The sequence below is a fragment of the Bombina bombina genome, chromosome 3 (assembly GCF_027579735.1).
Source record: "Bombina bombina isolate aBomBom1 chromosome 3, aBomBom1.pri, whole genome shotgun sequence".
Classification (NCBI taxonomy): domain Eukaryota; kingdom Metazoa; phylum Chordata; class Amphibia; order Anura; family Bombinatoridae; genus Bombina; species Bombina bombina.
The window spans coordinates 1,295,701,128-1,295,723,195 of record NC_069501.1 but is presented as its reverse complement, the minus strand read 5'-3'; the positions used below and the strand labels follow the sequence as shown (position 1 = coordinate 1,295,723,195).

Sequence of the window (22,068 nt, the reverse complement as noted above, 5' to 3'; positions counted from 1 at the left end):
CACACACACAGACACACAAAGAGACACAGGCCACCCCACACACACGTTATGGCACTGCAGTATTTAAAACAAAGCAAGCTATACAGCCTCTATCTTAGATAGAGAAACAAAATATAACTCAATATAAGGCACATAACTTGCTCAACCCCATTCCTTGTCCTCCTCTGTTGCTGCTCCTGAGCGTCTCTGCTGCTGCTGACTGTTTAGACTCATTGTGCTTATACTCACTTTAAATTTTTTATATTTTAACTTGTAATTGATAAATATTAACTAATTGTTCATTATTACTTCAGGATAAAACCACCATTATTAACAGTATAAAAAAATAATATTGACTTTAACTATATACACTAAATACAAAGAATTATCATTTTTTTATTGTTTATTATTGATATTTATATACATTGTTAATTTATTTAATTGTGTTTTTTTTTTTATTTTATCAGATTTGGATAAACAATTTACAATTTGAAATTATTCGCCGACATACGAAAAATCTCATCTTATTTTATAAGGTAAGAATTAAGACATTGAATTTTGATCTGATTGTACAGCTTAAAAAGAAAAAATTGTGACCGATTTTGAAATTTGCATTAAAGGGTCCATTTAAAAATAATTTATTTTGTCCTGATTCATATAGAGCATTCAGTTGTTAATGAGTCTTTATAATAATTATAATTGTTATATTGAGATCATGATTTGTTTTAGTGCTTGCTTAGTATACTATCAAATTGTTTTTCCATTAATGTGTTTACATTTTTTTCCATAGCTGCAGAGTATAACATGTACGAGATTATCTTTTTTTTATACGTATTAGCTAATTTTCGTCTAGATTTAGAGTTTGGCGGTAGCCGTCAAAACCAGCGTTAGAGGCTACTAACGCTGGATTTTACCGCCCGCTGGTATTTGGAGTCAGTCATTAAAGGGTCTAACGCTCACTTTGCAGCCGCGACTTTTCCATACCGCAGATCCCCCTACGCCAATTGGGATCTTTCTAACGCCAGTATTTAGAGTCGTGGCTGAAGTGAGCGTTAGAAATCTAACGACAAAACTCCAGCCGCAGAAAAAAAAACAGGAGTTAAGAGCTTTCTGGGCTAACGCCGGTTCATAAAGCTCTTAACTACTGTGCTCTAAAGTACACTAACACCCATAAACTACCTATGTACCCCTAAACCGAGGCCCCCCCACACCGCCGCCACTCTATTAAAAATTTTTAACCCCTAATCTGCCGACCGCACACCGCTGCCAGCTACATTATCCCTATGTACCCCTAACCTGCTGCCCCTAACACTGCCGACCCCTATATTATATTTATTAACCCCTAATCTGCCCCCCACAACGTCGCCTCCACCTACCTACAATTATTAACCCCTAATCTGCCGACCAGACCTCACCGCCACTATAATAAATGTATTAACCCCTAATCCGCCTCACTCCCGCCTCAATAACCCTATAATAAATAGTATTAACCCCTAATCTGCACTCCCTAACATCGCCAACACCTAACTTCAAGCATTAACCCCTAATCTGCCGACCGGACCTCACCGCTACTCTAATACATTTTTTAACCCCTAAAGCTAATTCTAACCCTAACACCCCCCTAAGTTAAATATAATTTAAATCTAACGAAATAAATTAACTCTTATTAAATAAATTATTCCTATTTAAAGCTAAATACTTACCTGTAAAATAAACCCTAATATAGCTACAATATAAATTATAATTATATTATAGCTATTTTAGGAATATATTTATTTTACAGGCAACTTTGTATTTATTTTAACCAGGTACAATAGCTATTAAATAGTTATTTACTATTTAATAGATACCTATTTAAAATAATTACAAAATTACCTGTAAAATAAATCCTAACCTAAGTTACAATTAAACCTAACACTACACTATCAATAAATTAATTAAATACAATACCTACAAATAAATACAATGAAATTAACTAAAGTACAAAAACTAAAAAAGAACTAAGTTACAAAAAATAAAAAAATATGTACAAACATTAGAAAAGTATTACAACAATTTTAAACTAATTACACCTACTCTAAGCCCCCTAATAAAATAACAAAGCCCCCCAAAATAAAAAAATGCTCTACCCTATTCTAAAATTAAAATAGAAAAGCTCTTTAACCTTACCAGCCCTTAAAAGGGCCCTTTGCGGGGCATGCCCCAAAGAATTCAGCTCTTTTGCCTGTAAAAAAAAAACCATACAATACCCCCCCCCAACATTACAACCCACCACCCACATACCCCTAATCTAACCCAAACCCCCCTTAAATAAACCTAACACTAAGCCCCTGAAGATCTCCCTACCTTGTCTTCACCACACCGGGTCCCGATCGGTCCAGAAGAGCCTCCGAAATCTTCATCCAAGCCCAAGCGGGGGCTGAAGAGTGACGTCCATCCTCCGGCTGAAGTCTGGATCCAAGCGGCGGCTAAAGAATTCCATCTTCGGGCAGAAGTCTTCATCCTATCCGGGCAGAAGAGTCGATCCGGACCGGCAAACATCTTCATCCAAGCCGCATCTTCTATGTTCTTCCATCCGATGACGACCGGCTCCATCTTGAAGACATCCGGCGCGGATCCATCCTCTTCTTCCGACGACTAGACGACAAATGAAGGTTCCTTTAAGGGACGTCATCCAAGATGGCGTCCCTCGAATTCCGATTGGCTGATAGGATTCTATCAGCCAATCGGAATTAAAGGTAGGAAAATTCTGATTGGCTGATGGAATCAGCCAATCAGAATCAAGTTCAATCTGATTGGCTGATCCGATCAGCCAATCAGATTGAGCTCGCATTCTATTGGCTGATCGGAACAGCCAATAGAATGCAAGCTCAATCTGATTGGCTGATCGGATCAGCCAATCGGATTGAACTTGAATCTGATTGGCTGATTCCATCAGCCAATCAGAATTTTCCTACCTTTAATTCCGATTGGCTGATAGAATCCTATCAGCCAATCGGAATTCGAGGGACGCCATCTTGGATGACGTCATTTAAAGGAACCTTCATTCGGACTTAGGACGTCGCAAGAAGAGGATGGATCCGCGCCGGAGGTCTTCAAGATGGAGCCGCTTGTCACCGATTGGAAGAAGATGGTTGCCGGTCCGGATCTACTCTTCTGCCTGGATAGGATGAAGACTTTGGAGCCTCTTCTGGACCTCTTCAGCCGCTGCTTGATAGAAGACTTCAGCCGGATGATGGATCTCCAGCCCCAGCTTGGGCTTGGATGAAGACTTCGGAGCCTGGAGCGATCGGTGATACCTGGCATGGTGAAGACAAGGTAGGAAGATCTTCAGGGGCTTAGTGTTAGGTTTATTTAAGGGGGGTTTGGGTTAGATTAGGGGTATGTTGGTGGGTTGTAATGTTGGGGGGGGGGGGGTATTGTATGTTTTTTTTTACAGGCAAAAGAGCTGAATTCTTTGGGGTATGCCCCGCAAAAGGCCCTTTTAAGGGCTGGTAAGGTAAAAGAGCTTTTCTATTTTAATTTTAGAATAGGGTAGGGCATTTTTTTATTTTGGGGGGCTTTGTTATTTTATTAGGGGGCTTAGAGTAGGTGTAATTAGTTTAAAATTGTTGTAATATTTTTATTATGTTTGTAATTATTTTTTTATTTTTTGTACTTTAGTTTATTTAATTGTATTTATTTGTAGGTATTTTATTTAATTTATTTATTGATAGTGTAGTGTTAGGTTTAATTGTAGATAATTGTAGGTATTTTATTTAATTAATTTATTGATAGTGTAGTGTTAGGTTTAATTGTAGGTATTTTATTTAATTAATTTAATTATAGTGTAGTGTTAGGTTTAATTGTAACTTAGGTTAGGATTTATTTTACAGGTAATTTTGTAATTATTTTAACTAGGTAGCTATTAAATAGTTATTAACTATTTAATAGCTATTGTACCTGGTTAAAATAAATACAAAGTTAGCTGTAAAATAAATATAAATCCTAAAATAGCTACAATATAATTATAATTTATATTGTAGCTATATTAGGGTTTATTTTACAGGTAAGTATTTAGCTTTAAATAGGAATAATTTATTTAATAAGAGTTAATTTATTTTGTTAGATTTAAATTATATTTAATTTAGGGGGGTGTTAGTGTTGGGGTTAGACTTAGCTTTAGGGGTTAAAAAATTTATTAGAGTAGCGGTGAGGTCCGGTCGGCAGATTAGGGGTTAATACTTGAAGTTAGGTGTCGGCGATGTTAGAGAGGGCAGATTAGGGGTTAATACTATTTATTATAGGGTTAGTGAGGCGGATTAGGGGTTAATACATTTATTATAGTAGCGGTGAGGTCCGGTCGGCAGATTAGGGGTTAATAAACATAATATAGGGGTCGGCGGTGTTATGGGCAGCAGATTAGGGGTACATAGGTATAATGTAGGTTGCGGCGGTGTACAGAGCGGCAGATTAGGGGTTAATAATAATATGCAGGGGTCAGCGATAGCGGGGGCGGCAGATTAGGGGTTAATAAGTGTAAGGTTAGGGGTGTTTAGACTCGGGGTACATGTTAGGGTGTTAGGTGCAGACATAGGAAGTGTTTCCCCATAGGAAACAATGGGGCTGCGTTAGGAGCTTAACGCTGCTTTTTTGCAGGTGTTAGGTTTTTTTTTCAGCTCAAACTGCCCCATTGTTTCCTATGGGGGAATCGTGCACGAGCACGTTTTTGAAGCTGGCCGCGTCCGTAAGCACCGCTGGTATTGAGAGTTGCAATGGCGGTAAATTATGCTCTACGCTCCCTTTTTGGAGCCTAACGCACTGAAAACCCAGCCATTCTGTGAACTCTAAATACCAGCGGTATTTAAAAGGTGCGGCCAAAAAAAAGCATGCGTAGCTACCGCACCCCTTCTAACGCAAAACTCCAAATCTAGGCCTTTGTGTTTTTAAGCCACAACCTAATAAAGTAGTTATAATCCTATCACTTTATAGCATTGTGTACATATACCTGCTTCTGTATCTTATATCTGTGCATAGACCAATATTTATGGATGAATATGAATACATATATTATATTTTAAAATCTGAATTTTTATATTTTTTGTAGATGCCAAAATGTTTTGTGAAAGGATGTGCTTCAAAACACAACAGATCCAAAACACCAGAAGTTAGTCTACATTGTTTCCCATGTTCACCAAATAGAATACGTAAATGGATGGAAATTACAGGACAATCATTGACAAATCCAGAAACTATGGTCCAAAAGATTATGCAACCAAAAAGTACTGTTAATTCTAGAATATGTTCCAAACATTTTACCAATGATCGGTTCACATAAAACTCTGAAAAAAGATGAAATTCCAACTTTGCATGTACATAAACAACAGTAGAGTTACCATTTCAAATAGAACAACCCTCAACATCACGGGTGAGTAGTGACATTGTCAATGTGTCTACTGCACGTGTCAATGAAATACAAAGTGATAGCGAAGATATATTGGAGATAAATCCAGAGACCTCAATTCCATCTTGGCAACGTGATCACCATTACAGTAGCACATTATCAAGTATGGATAGTTTTGCAACCGAAGTAGCAGAAAGTTCACATTCTAGTAGACCTGAACATTCTACTGAACGTTAATTTACTGCAGTTACAAGTCAACGTAAAACTCAAAACTCAAATTGTATTTTCAATTTCCCAAAAAAAAAATTGACCATGTTCTTCCAAGAACACCTAAAATGAACGAAAACACTGCAACAAATTAACCCGATCGTCAAATGTTAAGATCTTCAGTTCAAATAATGTCCACACCCAGGCAAATTACGAAACAATACATGAAGTCAATACTTGCACCAATAAATGTTGCTGAATCACAAATAATTATACCTGAACAACATTCACCTACTATGAGCCACAGCATTGAAGATGTTCAAGAAATAGATACAAGTTCAGTATGCGACAATGTCACTCCATTAGAATAATCTGCAACTTCAGAACATGTGAATGATAAAGATATGTCCTATGTCCCAAAATCTTAATCTTCACCATCTTCAGAAGAAGAAAAAAATCTAAAATGTCGAAACATCAAAAAAACAAAAAAAACAATGAATGATCGAAAATTCATTGTTTTCGAATTGTGTCTGGATGAACTGTTCAAAATTATAAAGTGCACATACAGAGGAAATTGCAATTCTCCATTTGAACAGATTTTAAAAAACCATTACAGGAACCAACATAACACACATCGAATGAACTGCAGGGCATAATTTAAAATTTTGGGACAGCCAGCCTCATTTTGGGAAACAAGCAATTGGTAATATTTTGACTTGTGCATCGATAATATTGTCCGGTAATCATAGTAAAATTGCAAAATATTTTGACATTATGAATATTCCAATTCTGTCAGAAACCAGCTATTACAAATACCAAAAAAGTTACTTTTTTTCCCAGCAATAGAGAGAAGGTGGCTCCTAGATAGAGAACAGTTACTAAACAGCCTCAAAGGAAAATTACTGACACTTATGGGTGACTGTCAGTGCGACAGCCCTGGATTTTCAGCGAAGTACTGCACCTGTCATCATGTCTTTGAAGAAACAACACAAGTTGATTCGTATGAGATTCTGCAGAATGTAAAGACTGAGCAAGTACCAAGATATCGTCCAAATAAGGAAATACCGCAATACCCTGTTCTCTGATTACAGAGAGAAGGGCACAGAGAACCTTTGAAAAGATCCTTGGAGCTGTTGCTAGGCCAAACGGAAGAGCAACAAACTGGTAATGCTTGTCTAGAAAAGAGAATCTCAGGAACTGATAGTGATCTGGATGAATTGGAATATGAAGATATGCATCCTGTAAGTCTATTGTAGACATATAATGCCTTTGCTGAACAAAAGGCAGAATAGTCCTTATAGTCACCATTTTGAATGTTGGTATCCTTACATAACGATTCAATATTTTTAGATCCAGAACTGGTCTGAAAGAATTCTCCTTCTTTGGTACAATGAACAGATTTGAGTAAAACCCCAGACCCCGTTCCAGAACTGGAACTGGCACAATTACCCCAGCCGACTCTAGGTCTGAAACAAATTTCAGAAACGCCTGAGCTGGAATGCGTGAGAGAAAAAAATCTTCTCACAGGCGGCCTTATCTTGAAACCTATTCTGTACCCTTGTGAAACAATGTTCTAAATCCAAAGACTGTGAATCGAATCGATCCAAACATCTTTGAAAAATCGTAACCTGCCCCCTACCAGCTGTGCTGGAATGAGGGTCGCACCTTCATGCGGATTTAGGAGCTGGTTTTGACTTTCTAAAAGGCTTGGATTTATTCCAGACTGGAGAAGGTTTCCCAACGGAAACTGTTCCTTTAGGGGAAGGGTCAGGCTTCTGTTCCTTATTCTGACGAAAGGAACGAAAACGATTAGCAGCCCTATATTTACCTTTAGATTTTTTTGTCCTGAGGCAAAAAGGCTCCCTTCCCCCAGTAACAGTTGAAATTATTGAATCCAACTGTGAACCAAATAATTTATTACCTTGGAAAGAAAGAGAAAGCAATGTTGACTTAGAAGACATATCTGCATTCCAAGATTTAAGCCATAAAGCTCTTCTAGCTAAAATAGCTAAAGACATATACCTGACATCAATTCTAATGATATCAAAAATGGCATCACAAACAAAGTTATTAGCATGTTGAAGAAGTTTAACAATGCTATAAGCATTATGGTCTGACACTTGTTGCGCTAAAGCTAAAGTGGAAGCTGCAGCAACATCAGCCAAAGAAATAGCAGGTCTAAGAAGATGTCAGGATATTCACCTGAATTGCTGAATTTCCTAATTCCTGTAGGAAGAAATATTTATCCTTTAGTTGAATCCAACTGTAGTAGAATATAAATTAACTAATAAGGATTTCTATGAGTTTTGTTTAATAGGTGTGTAGAAGATTTATTCCTAAATAATAGGTGGCAACATATGAAATCATGTTCATAATTAGAAATAAACCTTGCATTGATATATGGTGGAAATCTACACAAATAAATCTATAGTCAGGAGGATGGCAGCTTATGACAGAGATACTAAGTGTAGGACACCAATATAAAACATACAGACAGATGCAGCACAATATTAGTAAAGATTGTTAACAAGTTATAGTTTAGGTACCAGGTAATTATTAACATTAGAGAGGAGTATTTAGGTAAGAATTCTTACTATTTAGTGGAAGTACAGATACTCTAACAGGAGGAGATCCTTTGGAGTTGAGACAGTCTGTGTGCAGCTCCGGCGTGTGACGTCACACCTGCAGTGTTACCGAAACCGGAAGTTGGAAACTGTCAGCTCTGAGAGAGCAGGAGTTTCAGGGAGACAGATTGACCTTTAGAAATTACTCCAATGAGATGGTAAGTGAGAGCAGATGCTCACAAGGTGATAGCTGGTGAGAGAGGTGAGGTCTGCACAACAGAGATACCAGAAGATGCAGGAGCTGGATAATTCTGAGCTAGTAGAACAAAATAATCAAGCAACTATTAGACTGTGGGAGGAACCTTTATACCTTATGGTAGACACCTCCTATTAAAGGGAAAGCAAGGATAGGTGAAAGCATGACAGAAGATTACCTGAACATAAATAAGCCTTCCTTAGAAAGGATTCAAGCTTCCTATCTAAAGGATCCTTAAAAGAAGTACTATCTGTCGTAGGAATAGTAGTAACGTTTAGCAACAATAGAGATAGCCCCATTAACTTTGGGGATTTTTTCCCAAAACTCTAAGCTATCAGATGGCAAAGGGTACAATTTCTTAAACCTTGGTGAAGGAGTAAATGAAGTACCCAGACTATTCCATTCCCTAGAAATTACTTCTGAAATAGCATCAGGAACTGGAAAAACTTCTGGAATAACTACATGAGGTTTAAAAACTGAATTTAAACGCTTATTAGATTTAATATAAAGAGGACTAGACTCCTCCATATCTAATGCAATCAACACTTTTTAAGTAAAGAACGAATAAACTCCATCTTAAACAAAATATGAAGATTTATCAGTGTCAATATCTGAGGCAGAATCTTCTGAACCAGATAGATCCTCATCAGAAATAGATAAGTCAGAATGATGGCGGTCACTTAAAAATTCATCTGAAATATGAGAAATTTTAAAAGACCTTTTATGTTTACTGGAAGGAGGAATAACAGACAGAGCCTTCCGAATAGAATTAGAAACAAATTCTCTTACATTAACAGGAACATCCTGAACATTAGATGTTGAAGGAAAAACAACAGGTAATGGATTATTACTAATGGAGACATTATCTGCGTTAGAAAGTTTATCATGACAACAGAAACTACAGCCGGAGGAACAGTTACCAAAAGTTTACAACAAATGCACTTCGCTTTGGTAGAACCAACATCAGGCAGCGTCTTTCCAGAAGTAGATTCTGATCCAGGGTCAGGTTGTGACATCTTGCAATATGTAATAGAAAAAACAACATATAAAGCAAAATTATCAAATTCCTTAAATGACAGTTTCAGGAATGGGAAAAAATGCAAAACAAACAAGCCTCTGGCAACCAGAAGCAACAAAAAAGTGAGACTGAAATAATGTGAAAAAAACTGGCGCCAAGTATGACGCCCACATTTTTGGCACTAAATATTTTTTATTTTTTTTTGGCGCCAAGTATGACGCCCAAATTTTTTGGCGCCAAAAATGATGCCCACATTTTTTGGCAAAAAAAAAACGTCTGTAACACACATGCGTCAGAAAATGACGCAACCACGTGAAAACTTCCAGCGTCAACTATGACGCCGGAAATGACAAAATTTTGCGCCAAAAAAGGTCGTGCCAAAAATGACGCAATAAATTGAAGAGTTTTCTGCACCCGCGAGCCTAACAGCCCACAAAGAAAAAAGTCAAATTGAATTTTTTTAAGGTAAGAAAAAATATTTATTCATATGCATTTTCCCAAAAAAAAGAAACTGACAGTCTGAAAGAAGGAATACTGATTATCCTGAATCATGGCAAATATAAGTTTAAAGACCTATATTTAGAACTTTACATATAAAGTCCCCAACCATAGCTTAGAGTGTCATAAATAAAATAAGACTTACTTACCCTAAGACACTCATCTACATATAGTAGAAAGCCAAACCAGTACTGAAACGAGAATCAGTAGAGGTAATGGTATATAAGAGTATATCGTCGATCTGAAAAGGGAGGTAGGAGAAGAAATCTCTATGACCGATAACAGAGAACCTATGAAATAGATCCCCTAGAGGAAGATCATGGTATTCAAAAAGGCAATACTCTCTTCACATCCCTCTGACATTCACTGCACTCAGAGGAAAATTGGGCTTCAGCCTGCTGCGAAGCGCATATCAACGTAGAAATCTAGCACAAACTTACTTCACCACCTCCATGGGAGGCAAAGTTTGTAAAACTGAATTGTGGGTGTGGTGAGGGGTGTATTTATAGGCATTTTAAGGTTTGGGAAACTTTGCCCCTCCTGGTAGGAATGTATATCCCATACGTCACTAGCTCATGGACTCTTGCTAATTACATGAAAGAAACTACTGATTATATTACTAAACTGCCCTAGAAGACTTATACCAAGGAAATGGAAATCCGTAGAAGTCCCCTCAGTTATAGAATGGCGTACTCTAGTTACCAATACATTGGTAATAGAAAAATATCACAAAGAGATTGGATGATTTCTTGGGATTAAATTTCATATGGGAGGAATATTGTAATTCGATAAAACATAGCGGATATAATAGCCCACAGGTTGTAGGATAATTAGCATGTACATATTTACATATTTACACAAGTTTTTTTTTTTCTTTTTTAGACCATGGTAAAAGAGATTCAGTTGCACTTTGTTAAAATCTGCATTTTATTGAGCAATGTGTCAAATAGACGTAATTTTCTTTCTTTTTTCTTTATTCAATTTATGTTGGCAATAAATATAGGGATCATTACCAGCACAATTATGTCCATTCCAATGGTAACTATTCCCTTATTGTGTGACATTGAACCTATTGTAACCTGTATTGTTTGGTTGTTTAACTCTGTATCAAATATTTTTTCTTTTAATAAAGCAAAACTTTGAAAAAAAAAAAAAAAAAACCCAGAGATTCTGGCTATACAGATCCAAGGGAACACAGATATCCTCGGTATTCAATACAAACACAATACCCAAACATGCCTGTTCGCAGATGATGTGATATTCACCCTTCGATCCCCTTCTACTATCCTCCCTGCCTTGATACAGATTCTGGAAGCCTATGGACAGGTATCTAACTTTTCCATTAACATGGAAAAATTGGGAATAATGCTACTACATATGTCACCACAATATGTTGTCTTCATAGCATCTCATACTGCATTTAAGATAACTGACAAACTAAAGTATTTGGGCTTAACAATTTCCAAAAATGTCCAAGATCTTTACCATGATAATTATATCTCTCTCCAACGCTGAATGAAAACTCTCCTTGTGGGTTGGCACAGGCAGGGGCATTTGTCCTGGATGGGAAGGATAAACACTATTAAAATGATGATAGTATAGTATTTATATTTCTTCCAGACATTGCAGATGGCCCTGTCTGACTTGTATTTGCGCTCCAAGCAGAGGATGCTCAACTCATTTATCTGGTCTTACAAAAAACCTAGGGTGTCTCAAAATACTCTATCTACACAAAGACGATGGGGGACTTAATGCCCCACACCTATTGAATTATTATAGGGCTGTACATTTATCCAGAGTGATTTCCTAGAACCACTCCCATCCTATTTTATGGGTCCACATTGAGAGTTCGCTGCTGGGGGTTAAATGCATGAGGGATATAGCATGGCTTCCTAAAACCCATAGGCCTCCTTTAGCATATCAGAACAACTATGTTAAAGCCACCCTTGATGTGTGGGACTATGTAATTACACATAGTAAAGGTATCTCATCCACAGTGTCACCCCTAACCCCGCTCCTGAATAATTTGATCTTCCTACAACATTCCTCTTTTACTCACACGAACGACACTGATTACTTGCAAAACCTACCCATTTATTTACGGTTATACTCCGGGGTGATCAAAGATAGGGTATCATTAAATAATGACAATTGGTACTCGTACCTTCAGATTAGACATGCACTTAACAGCACACACAAACAATGTTCTGAGACCACTAACGGCGTTTGAGCAGATATGCACAAATCCTGAAATTAAGAGAGCACATCTCTCATTAACGTATAAAATGCTCAAAAGATATTTCCCTGCTCAGCGACCTGTATATTTGCTGAAATGGAATACAGAAATATTAGAAATTATTAGTGACGACTGGAAGCATTGCTTCAGAGCGACTCACTCAGACTCTACCTAATTGCTTATATCTGAATTGAACTATAAAATATTAGCCCGTTGGTACCTGACACCGCACCGTCTCAGACATATCTACCCGATCGCTTTGTACACCTGTTGGAGACGTTGTGGAGGCATAGGCACTATGACCTACATATGGTGGACCTGTCCTCTCATTTCTGGTTTCTGTACACAACTAGAGCAAAGTATCAACAGGATCTTAGGCTCCCACATAACTCTCAATCCCTCTCTCATTCTCCTTAACCTCATTCCACCACTTCACTGTGTCTATCGTACAAAGCTACTCCAATTAATGTTGGATTGTGCAAAAAGGCTAATTCCGAGACTCTGAAAGACCCAAAGGATTCCCACACATACACAGTGAATATCCGACGTAGAACATATCTTAGTTCTTGAAAAACTACATTACTATTATATTGGTAAATGAGATTTTATCACTGACATGATATACCTCTGGGAACAGGGGATCTCTGATAATGGACCACACTAGTGGCGAATCTACAAGTAATTAGCTATTTGATTCTAGCTTTAAAACTGAGTATTTTGTGGTCGCTACCCTCCCGGATCAGGTTGTGTATGGGCATGTTTAAGCTCTATAGTACTATACACAGATGGGATCAGTGTGAAAAATCTAGTTTTGTCTTCCCCCCCCCCTTTCCTTCCCTCTCCCTTTTTTCCCTTACCTTCCTCTTTTCTATTCTTCTACCCTATATTTTACCATCAGTCTATACATCTGACTCTTTCTAAAAAATGTTAAAACTGTCAGGTTTGTTTACAATATCCATTTGACATTTCTCTGTTTACTATGTTAATCTGAATTGTATGATGTCAAGCTGTGAAATTTGTAAACCCAATAAAAATTATTGAATCAAAAAAGAAAAAATAACAAGTATCTCAAATGTAAAAATCATAATAGGTCAATTTAATATGTGCATTGGCTAGGAGCTCATTAAACTTACACTAATGAGTGTGATACTGTAATTGCAGTATTTGTTTATTGTAACAGCTCTCTAGCCTATGTATTATTATTATCGGTTATTTGTAGAGCGCCAACAGATTCTGCAGCGCTAGTACTCAGAGTATAAGTGCTTCTTTACATTCCATGTTTAATATGTAAAAAAAAACTCCATAAGCCATATTTATAATTATTTATGTTTACTAGTACAGGTATACCCCACTCATACAGCGGGTTAGGGCCCGGAGCACCGCTGTAAAGTGAAAACCGCCTTAAAGTGAAACTAGGCAGTTTTAGCTTTCTTTTCACTTGCCAATGTGTTTAAAAACATGTTTGAACTAACTAATATTAGCGGTGCAATAGCGCTACTTTTTGTTTAACACTAGCACAGCACAGTATTCAGTACAGCCCCATCTGAGAATCAGGTTGGAAAATATCTCCGGATGGAGTTCCCATTCCCCCGGAAGAAATGTCAGCCTGCTTAGAAAGTCTGCCTCCCAGTTTTCCACCCCTGGGATGTAGATCACTGACAGATGGCAGGAGTGAGACTCCGCCCACTGTATTATCCGTATCTTGGGAGCTTGGCATTCTGACGAGACACCATCAGATCCAATTCCGGTCTGCCCCATCTGAGAATCAGAGTGGCAAAGACCTCCGGATGGAGTTCCCACTCCCCCGGATGAAATGTCTGTCTGCTTAAAAAGTCTGCTTCCCAGTTGTCCACTCCTGGGATGTAGATTGCTGACAGATAAGAGTGAGCCTCTGCCCATCGAATTATCTTGGATACTTCTGTCATCGCTAAGGAACTCCTCGTTCCTCCCTGATGATTAATGTAAGCTACCGTCGTTATGTTATCCGACTGAAATCTGATGAATTGGGCCGAAGCCAACTGAGGTCAAGCCCGAAGAGCATTGAATATTGCTCTCAACTCCAGGATATTGATGGGAAGTAGAGACTCCGCCGGAGTCCATACACCCTGAGCCCTTAGGGAGTTCCAAACTGCTCCCCAACCTAACAGAGTGGCATCCGTTGTCACTATCACCCATGGGGGTCTGCGGAAGCATGTCCCCTGAGACAGATCATCCACTGACAACCACCATAGAAGAGAATACCTTGTCTCTTGATCTAGAAATATTAGAGGAGACAGATCTGTATAATCTCCATTCCACTGCCTGAGCATGCTCAATTGCCGAGGTCTGAGATGAAACCGTGCAAACGGTACAATGTCCATTGCCGCCACCATCAATCCGATTACCTCCATGCACTGAGCCACTGACGGACGAGGATTGGACTGAATGGCTCGACATGTATTCAGAATTTTTAACTTTCTGATCTCCGTCAGAAAAATCTTCATTGAAATAGAGTCGATTACAGTTCACAGAAAGGGCACCCTTGTCTGAGGAACTAACGAACTCTTTTCCAGGCTTACCTTTCACCCATGGTTTCTTAGGAAGGAAAGCACAATGTCGGTATGGGACCTTGCCAGTTGAATTGTTGACGCCTGGATCAGAATATCGTCCAAATAAGGCGCCACTGCAATGCCCCGCGGCATTAGAACCGCCAGTAAAGACCCCAGAACCTTGTGAAGATTCTGGGTGCTGTGGCTAGACCGAACGGAAGAGCCACAAACTGAAAGTGTTTTCCAGAAACGCAAATCTCAGGAACTTGTAATGATCTCTATGGATGGGAACACGAAGGTATGCATCCTTTAGATCCACTGTTGCCATAAATTAACCCTCCTGGACCAATGGAAGAATGGTACGAATGGTTTCCATCTTGAAAGATGGAACTCTGAGAAACTTGTTTAGACTCTTGAGATCTAAGATAGGTCTAAAAGTTCCCTCTTTTTTGGGAACTACAAACAGATTTGAGTAAAACCCCTGTCCCTGCTCCTGAATTGGAACGGGACAGATTACTCCCATGGAGGAGAGGTCTCTTATACAGCGTAAGAACGCCTCTCTTTTTATCTGGTCTACAGATAATCGTGAAAGAAGAAACCTTCCTCTGGGGAAAGAATTTTGAATTCCAGTTTGTATCCCTGAGACACTATATCTATTGCCCAGGGATCCTGAAAATCTCTCATCCAAGCCTGGATGAAGAAAGACAGTCTGCCCCCTACTAGATCCGGTCCCGGATCGGGGGCCAACCCTTCATGCTGACTTGGGAGCAGCAGCAGGTTTCTTGGATTGTTTACCCTTGTTCCAAGACTGATTGGGTCTCCAGGTAGACTTGGTTTGTGGATAGTTCCCTTCCTGCTTAGAGGAAGAGGGAGTTCCCTTGAAATTTCAAAAGGAACGAAAATTACTCTGTCAACTCCTCTGTTTGGATCTCTTATCCTGAGGGAAGAGATGACCCTTGCCCCCCGTGATGTCAGAAATAATTTCCTTCAAGTCAGGTCCGAACAAGGTCTTCCCCTTGTAAGGAATAGCCAAAAGTTTAGACTTGGAAGATACATCTGCAGACCAAGATTTCAACCATAAGGCTCTGCGTGCTAAGATGGAAAACCCTGAACTCTTAGCCGCCAATTTGGTAATCTGCAAGGAAGCATCAGTAATAAATGAATTAGCTAATTTAAGAGCTTTAATCCTATCCTGTATCTCTTCCAAAGAAGTCTCAGTCTTAAGAGATGCTTCCAGAGCATCAAACCAATAAGCAGCTGCACTTGTAACTGTAACAATGCAAGCTGCCGGCTGCAATAGCAACCCTTGATGAACATAGATCTTCTTAAGGAGACCCTCTAATTTCTTATCCATAGGGTCCTTGAAAGCACAACTATCCTCGATAGGAATAGTAGTTCGTTTAGCCAAGGTGGAATTAGCTCCTTCCACCTTAGGGACTGTCTGCCAAGACTCCCTAATAGCGTTAGCTATAGGATATATTTTCTTGAAAACGGGAGGAGAAAAGGGAATACCTGGTCTCTCCCATTCCTTAGCAATAATCTCTGAAGATCTTTTAGGAACTGGAAAAACATCAGAATAAGCAGGAACTTCTAAGTATCTGTTCAGCTTACTCAATTTTTCTGGAGGAATCACAAATTAATCGTAGTCGTCCAGAGTCACCGAAACCTCCCTCAGTAACAGGTGGAGGTGTTCAAGCTTAAACCTGAAAGAAACTACTTCTGGATTTGTTAAGGGCAAGACACTACCCGAGTCAGAAAGTTCTCTTCAGATAGGACCTCCATACCCTCCAATTCAGAGCTCTGTGAGGGAATATCTGAAATCGCCAACAGAGCATCAGAAGTTGTATTAACCCCATGGGCCTCCTTTCTTTTGCGTTTGCCTTGAAATACGGGAAAAGCAGACAACTCTTCAGAAAGTGTGGATGACATAACAGACGCAATGTCCATTAAAGCAATTGCAACAGAGGCTGCAGAGGTACTTGGCTCCGCTTGAGCCGGCGTTAAGAGCTGTGAAGCTTGGGGAGAAAGATGCGGCATACTCTGTATCTCATCAGTAGAACCCTGAGAAACATCCGCTGTAGACAATTTTTTATCAAAGAAAATTTGCTCTCTAAATTGAAGAGCCCTATCAATGCATGCAGGACAAAAAGTAACCGGGGGTTCCACATTAGCATTTAAACACATTGAACACGTAAAATTTTGAAGGTCTTCCATGTTAAGAATAAAGCAAACAAACTGGCAATGAATAACACCTCTCAACATATGCCCCCAATAGTTGCTATGTCTGGAGAGTCTCACCACCTCCCAGGATTTAGCGGAGCACAGCCGATCCACTGCCGACTCGGGAATTAATTGTGCAGCACGTCACAGAGAGTAAAAGTGCGCCAACTAAGCACAACATCACGTCTCCTCCCTCCCGACATCAGTCACATTCCCTTAGTGCTGATCAACATTTCCTATCTGCGCTCAACTTTAAAATGTGATTTATTATAGTAATATCCCAATGTACTTACGCTCTGTAATACATATGCACAGTGTGGTCCATGCCACCATAAAAAACATAATTTATGCTTACCTGATAAATTTATTTCTCTTGTAGTGTATCCAGTCCACGGATCATCCATTACTTGTGGGATATTCTCCTTCCCAACAGGAAGTTGCAAGAGGATCACCCACAGCAGAGCTGCTATATAGCTCCTCCCCTCACTGCCATATCCAGTCATTTGACCGAAAAAAGCCGAGAAAGGAGAAACCATAGGGTGCAGTGGTGACTGTAGTTTAATTAAAATTTAGACCTGCCTGAAAAGGACAGGGCGGGCCGTGGACTGGATACACTACAAGAGAAATAAATTTATCAGGTAAGCATAAATTATGTTTTCTCTTGTTAAGTGTATCCAGTCCACGGATCATCCATTACTTGTGGGATACCAATACCAAAGCTAAAGTACACCGATGATGGGAGGGACAAGGCAGGAACCACTGCCTGTAGAACCTTTCTCCCAAAAACAGCCTCCGAAGAAGCAAAAGTATCAAATTTGTAAAATTTGGAAAAAGTATGAAGGGAAGACCAAGTTGCAGCCTTGCAAATCTGTTCAACAGAGGCCTCATTTTTAAAGGCCCAGGTGAAGCCACAGCTCTAATAGAATGAGCTGTAATCCTTTCAGGAGGCTGCTGTCCAGCAGTCTCATAGGCTAAACGGATTATACTCCTGAAGCCAAAAAGAAAGAGAGGTTGCCGAGGCCTTCTGACCTCTCCACTGTCCAGAGTAAACAACAAACAGGTTAGATGTTTGTCGAAAATCTTTAGGAGCCTGTAAGTAAAACTTCAAGGCACGGACTACGTCTAGATTATGCAAAAGACGTTCCTTCTTTGAAGAAGGATTAGGACATAATGATGGAACAACAATCTCTTGATTGATATTCTTGTTAGAAACCACCTTAGGTAAAAACCCAGGTTTTGTACGCAGAACAACTTTATCTGAATGAAAGATCAGATAAGGAGAATCACAATGTAAGGCAGATAACTCAGAGACTCTTCGAGCCGAGGAAATAGCCATCAGAAAAAGAACTTTCCATGAAAGAAGTTTGATATCAATAGAATGAAGGGGTTCAAACGGAACCCCTTGAAGAACTTTAAGAACCAAGTTTAAGCTCCATGGAGGAGCAACAGGTTTAAACACAGGCTTAATTCTAACTAAAGCCTGACAAAATGCCTGAACATCTGGAACTTCTGCCAGACGCTTGTGTAAAAGAATAGACAGAGCAGAAATCTGTCCCTTTAAAGAACTAGCTGATAATCCTTTGTCCAAACCCTCTTGGAGGAAGGAAAATATCCTAGGAATCCTAACCCTACTCCATGAGTAATTCTTGGATTCACACCAATGAAGATATTTACGCCATATCTTGTGGTAAATTTTCCTGGTGACAGGCTTTCATGCCTGTATTAAGGTATCAATTACTGACTCGGAGAAGCCACGCTTTGATAGGATCAAGCGTTCAATCTCCATGCAGTCAGTCTCCGAGAAAGTAGATTCGGATTATTGAAAGGACCTTGTATTAGAAGGTCTTGTCTCAGAGGCAGAGTCCATGGTGGAAAGGATGACATGTCCACTAGGTCTGCATACCAGGTCCTGTGTGGCCACGCAGGCGCTATCAATATCACCGATGCTCTTTCCTGTTTGATTTTGGCAATCAGACGAGGGAGCAGAGGAAACGGTGGAAACACATAAGCCAGGTTGAAGAACCAAGGCGCTGCTAGAGCATCTATCAGTGCCACTTCTGGGTCCCTGGACCTGGATCCGTAACAAGGAAGCTTGGCGTTCTGGCGAGACGCCATGAGATCCAATTCTGGTTTGCCCCAACGGAGAACCAATTGAGCAAACACCTCCGGATGGAGTTCCCATTCCCCTGGATGAAAAGTCTGACGACTTAGAAAATTCGCCTCCCAGTTCTCTACACCTGGGATATGGATCGCTGACAGGTGGCAAGAGTGAGTCTCTGCCCAGCGAATTATTTTGGAGACTTCTGACATCGCTAGGGAACTCCTGGTTCCCCCTTGATGGTTGATGTAAGCCACAGTCGTGATGTTGTCCGACTGAAATCTGATGAACCTCAGTGTTGCTAGCTGAGGCCAAGCCAGAAGAGCATTGAATATTGCTCTTAACTCCAGAATATTTATTGGGAGGAGTTTCTCCTCCTGAGTCCATGAACCCTGAGCCTTCAGGGAGTTCCAGACTGCACCCCAACCTAGAAGGCTGGCATCTGTTGTTACAATTGTCCAATCTGGTCTGCGAAAGGTCATACCCTTGGACAGATGGGCCCTGATATAGATTTAGTAGAGGGGACAAATCTGTGTAATCCCCATTCCACTGACTGAGCATGCATAATTGTAGCGGTCTGAGATGCAGGCGCGCGAATTGCACTATGTCCATCGCCGCTACCATTAAGCCGATTACTTCCATGCACTGAGCCACCGTGGGGCGCGGAATGGAGGGAAGAACACGGCAAGCATTTAGAAGTTTTGATAACCTGGACTCCGTCAGGTAAATTTTCATTTCTGCAGAATCTATTAGAGTCCCTAGGAAGGAAACCCTCGTGAGAGGAGATAGAGAACTCTTTTCTTCGTTCACTTTCCACCCATGCGACCTCAGGAATGCCAGAACTATCTCTGTATGAGATTTGGCAATTTGAAAGCTTGACGCCTGTATCAGGATATCGTCCAGGTAAGGAGCCACCGCTATGCCTCGCGGTCTTAGGACCGCCAGAAGTGAGCCCAGAACCTTTGTAAAAACTCTTCGGGCTGTAGCCAACCCGAATGGTAGAGCTACAAATTGGTAATGCCTGTCTAGAAAGGCAAACCTCAGGAACTGATGATGATTCTTGTGAATCGGAATGTGAAGGTAGGCATCCTTTAAGTCCACTGTGGTCATGTACTGACCCTCTTGGATCATGGGTAAAATGGTTCGAATAGTTTCCATCTTGAATGACGGAACTCTGAGGAATTTGTTTAGGATCTTTAAATCCAAAATTGGTCTGAAGGTTCCCTCTTTTTTGGGAACCACAAACAGATTTGAATAAAACCCCTGTCCTTGTTCCGTCCGCGGAACTGGATGGATCACTCCCATTACAAGGAGATCTTGTACGCAGCTTAGGAATGCCTCTTTCTTTATCTGGTTTGCAGATAATCTTGAAAGGTGAAATCTCCCTTGTGGAGGAGAAGCTTTGAAGTCCAGAAGATATCCCTGAGATATGATCTCCAACGCCCAGGGATCCTGAACATCTCTTGCCCACCCCTGGGCGAAGAGAGAGAGTCTGCCCCCTACTAGATCCGTTGTCGGAGAGGGGGCCGCTCCTTCATGCTGTCTTAGAGGCAGCAGCAGGCTTTCTGGCCTGCTTGCCCTTGTTCCAGGACTGGTTAGGTTTCCAGGCCTGCTTGGATTGAGCAAAAGTTTCCTCTTGTTTTGAAGCAGAGGAAGTTGATGCTGCACCTGCCTTGAAATTTCGAAAGGCACGAAAATTAGACTGTTTGGCCTTTGATTTGGCCCTGTCCTGAGGAAGGGTATGACCCTTACCTCCAGTAATGTCAGCAATAATTTCTTTCAAACCAGGCCCGAATAAGGTCTGCCCCTTGAAAGGAATGTTGAGTAATTTAGACTTTGAAGTTACATCAGCTGACCAGGATTTGAGCCATAGCGCCCTACGCGCCTGGATGGCGAATCCGGAATTCTTAGCCGTTAGTTTAGTCAAATGAACAATGGCATCAGAAACAAATGAGTTAGCTAGCTTAAGAGTTCTAAGCTTGTCAACAATTTCAGTCAATGGAGCTGTATGGATGGCGTCTTCCAGGGCCTCAAACCAGAATGCCGCCGCAGCAGTGACAGGCGCAATGCATGCAAGGGGCTGTAAAATAAAACCTTGTTGAATAAACATTTTCTTAAGGTAACCCTCTAATTTTTTATCCATTGGATCTGAAAAAGCACAACTGTCCTCAACCGGGATAGTGGTACGCTTTGCTAAAGTAGAAACTGCTCCCTCCACCTTAAGGACAGTCTGCCATAAGTCCCGTGTAGTGGCATCTATTGGAAACATTTTTCTAAATATAGGAGGTGGGGAAAAGGGCACACCGGGCCTATCCCACTCCTTACTAATAATTTCTGTAAGCCTTTTAGGTATTGGAAAAACATCGGTACTCACCGGCACTGCATAGTATTTATCCAGCCTACACAATTTCTCTGGCACTGCAATTGTGTCACAGTCATTCAGAGCAGCTAATACCTCCCCAAGCAATACACAGAGGTTCTCAAGCTTAAATTTAAAATTAGAAATCTCTGAATCAGGTCTCCCCGATTCAGAGACGTCACCCACAGACTGAAGCTCTCCGTCCTCAGGTTCTGCATATTGTGACGCAGTATCAGACATGGCTCTTACAGCATCTACGCGCTCTGTATCTCGTCTAACCCCAGAGCTATCGCGCTTGCCTCTCAATTCAGGCAATCTGGATAATACCTCTGACAGGGTATTATTCATGATTGCAGCCATGTCCTGCAAAGTAATCGCTATGGGCGTCCCTGATGTACTTGGCGCCATATTAGCGTGCGTCCCTTGAGCGGGAGGCGAAGGGTCCGACACGTGGGGAGAGTTAGTCGGCATAACTTCCCCCTCGACAGACCCCTCTGGTGGCAATTCTTTTATAGATAAAGACTGATCTTTACTGTTTAAGGTGAAATCAATACATTTAGTACACATTCTCCTATGGGGCTCCACCATGGCTTTTAAACATAATGAACAAGTATCCTCTGTTTCAGACATGTTTGTACAGACTAGCAATGAGACTAGCAAGCTTGGAAAACACTTTAAAGCAAGTTAACAAGCAATATAAAAACCTTAATGTGCCTTTAAGA

General features: G+C 40.3%; 1 protein-coding gene across 1 annotated transcript in view; it reads right to left on the bottom strand.

Moving 5' to 3' along the window:
* LCMT2 (leucine carboxyl methyltransferase 2) overlaps positions 1-22,068 on the bottom strand; it is a 753,265-nt gene that overhangs the window by 554,766 nt on the left and 176,431 nt on the right. The window contains exon 7 of the mRNA XM_053705698.1: positions 11,416-11,464. Within this exon, the coding sequence (XP_053561673.1) occupies positions 11,416-11,464 (49 nt within the window). The remainder of the gene's footprint in view (positions 1-11,415; positions 11,465-22,068) is intronic.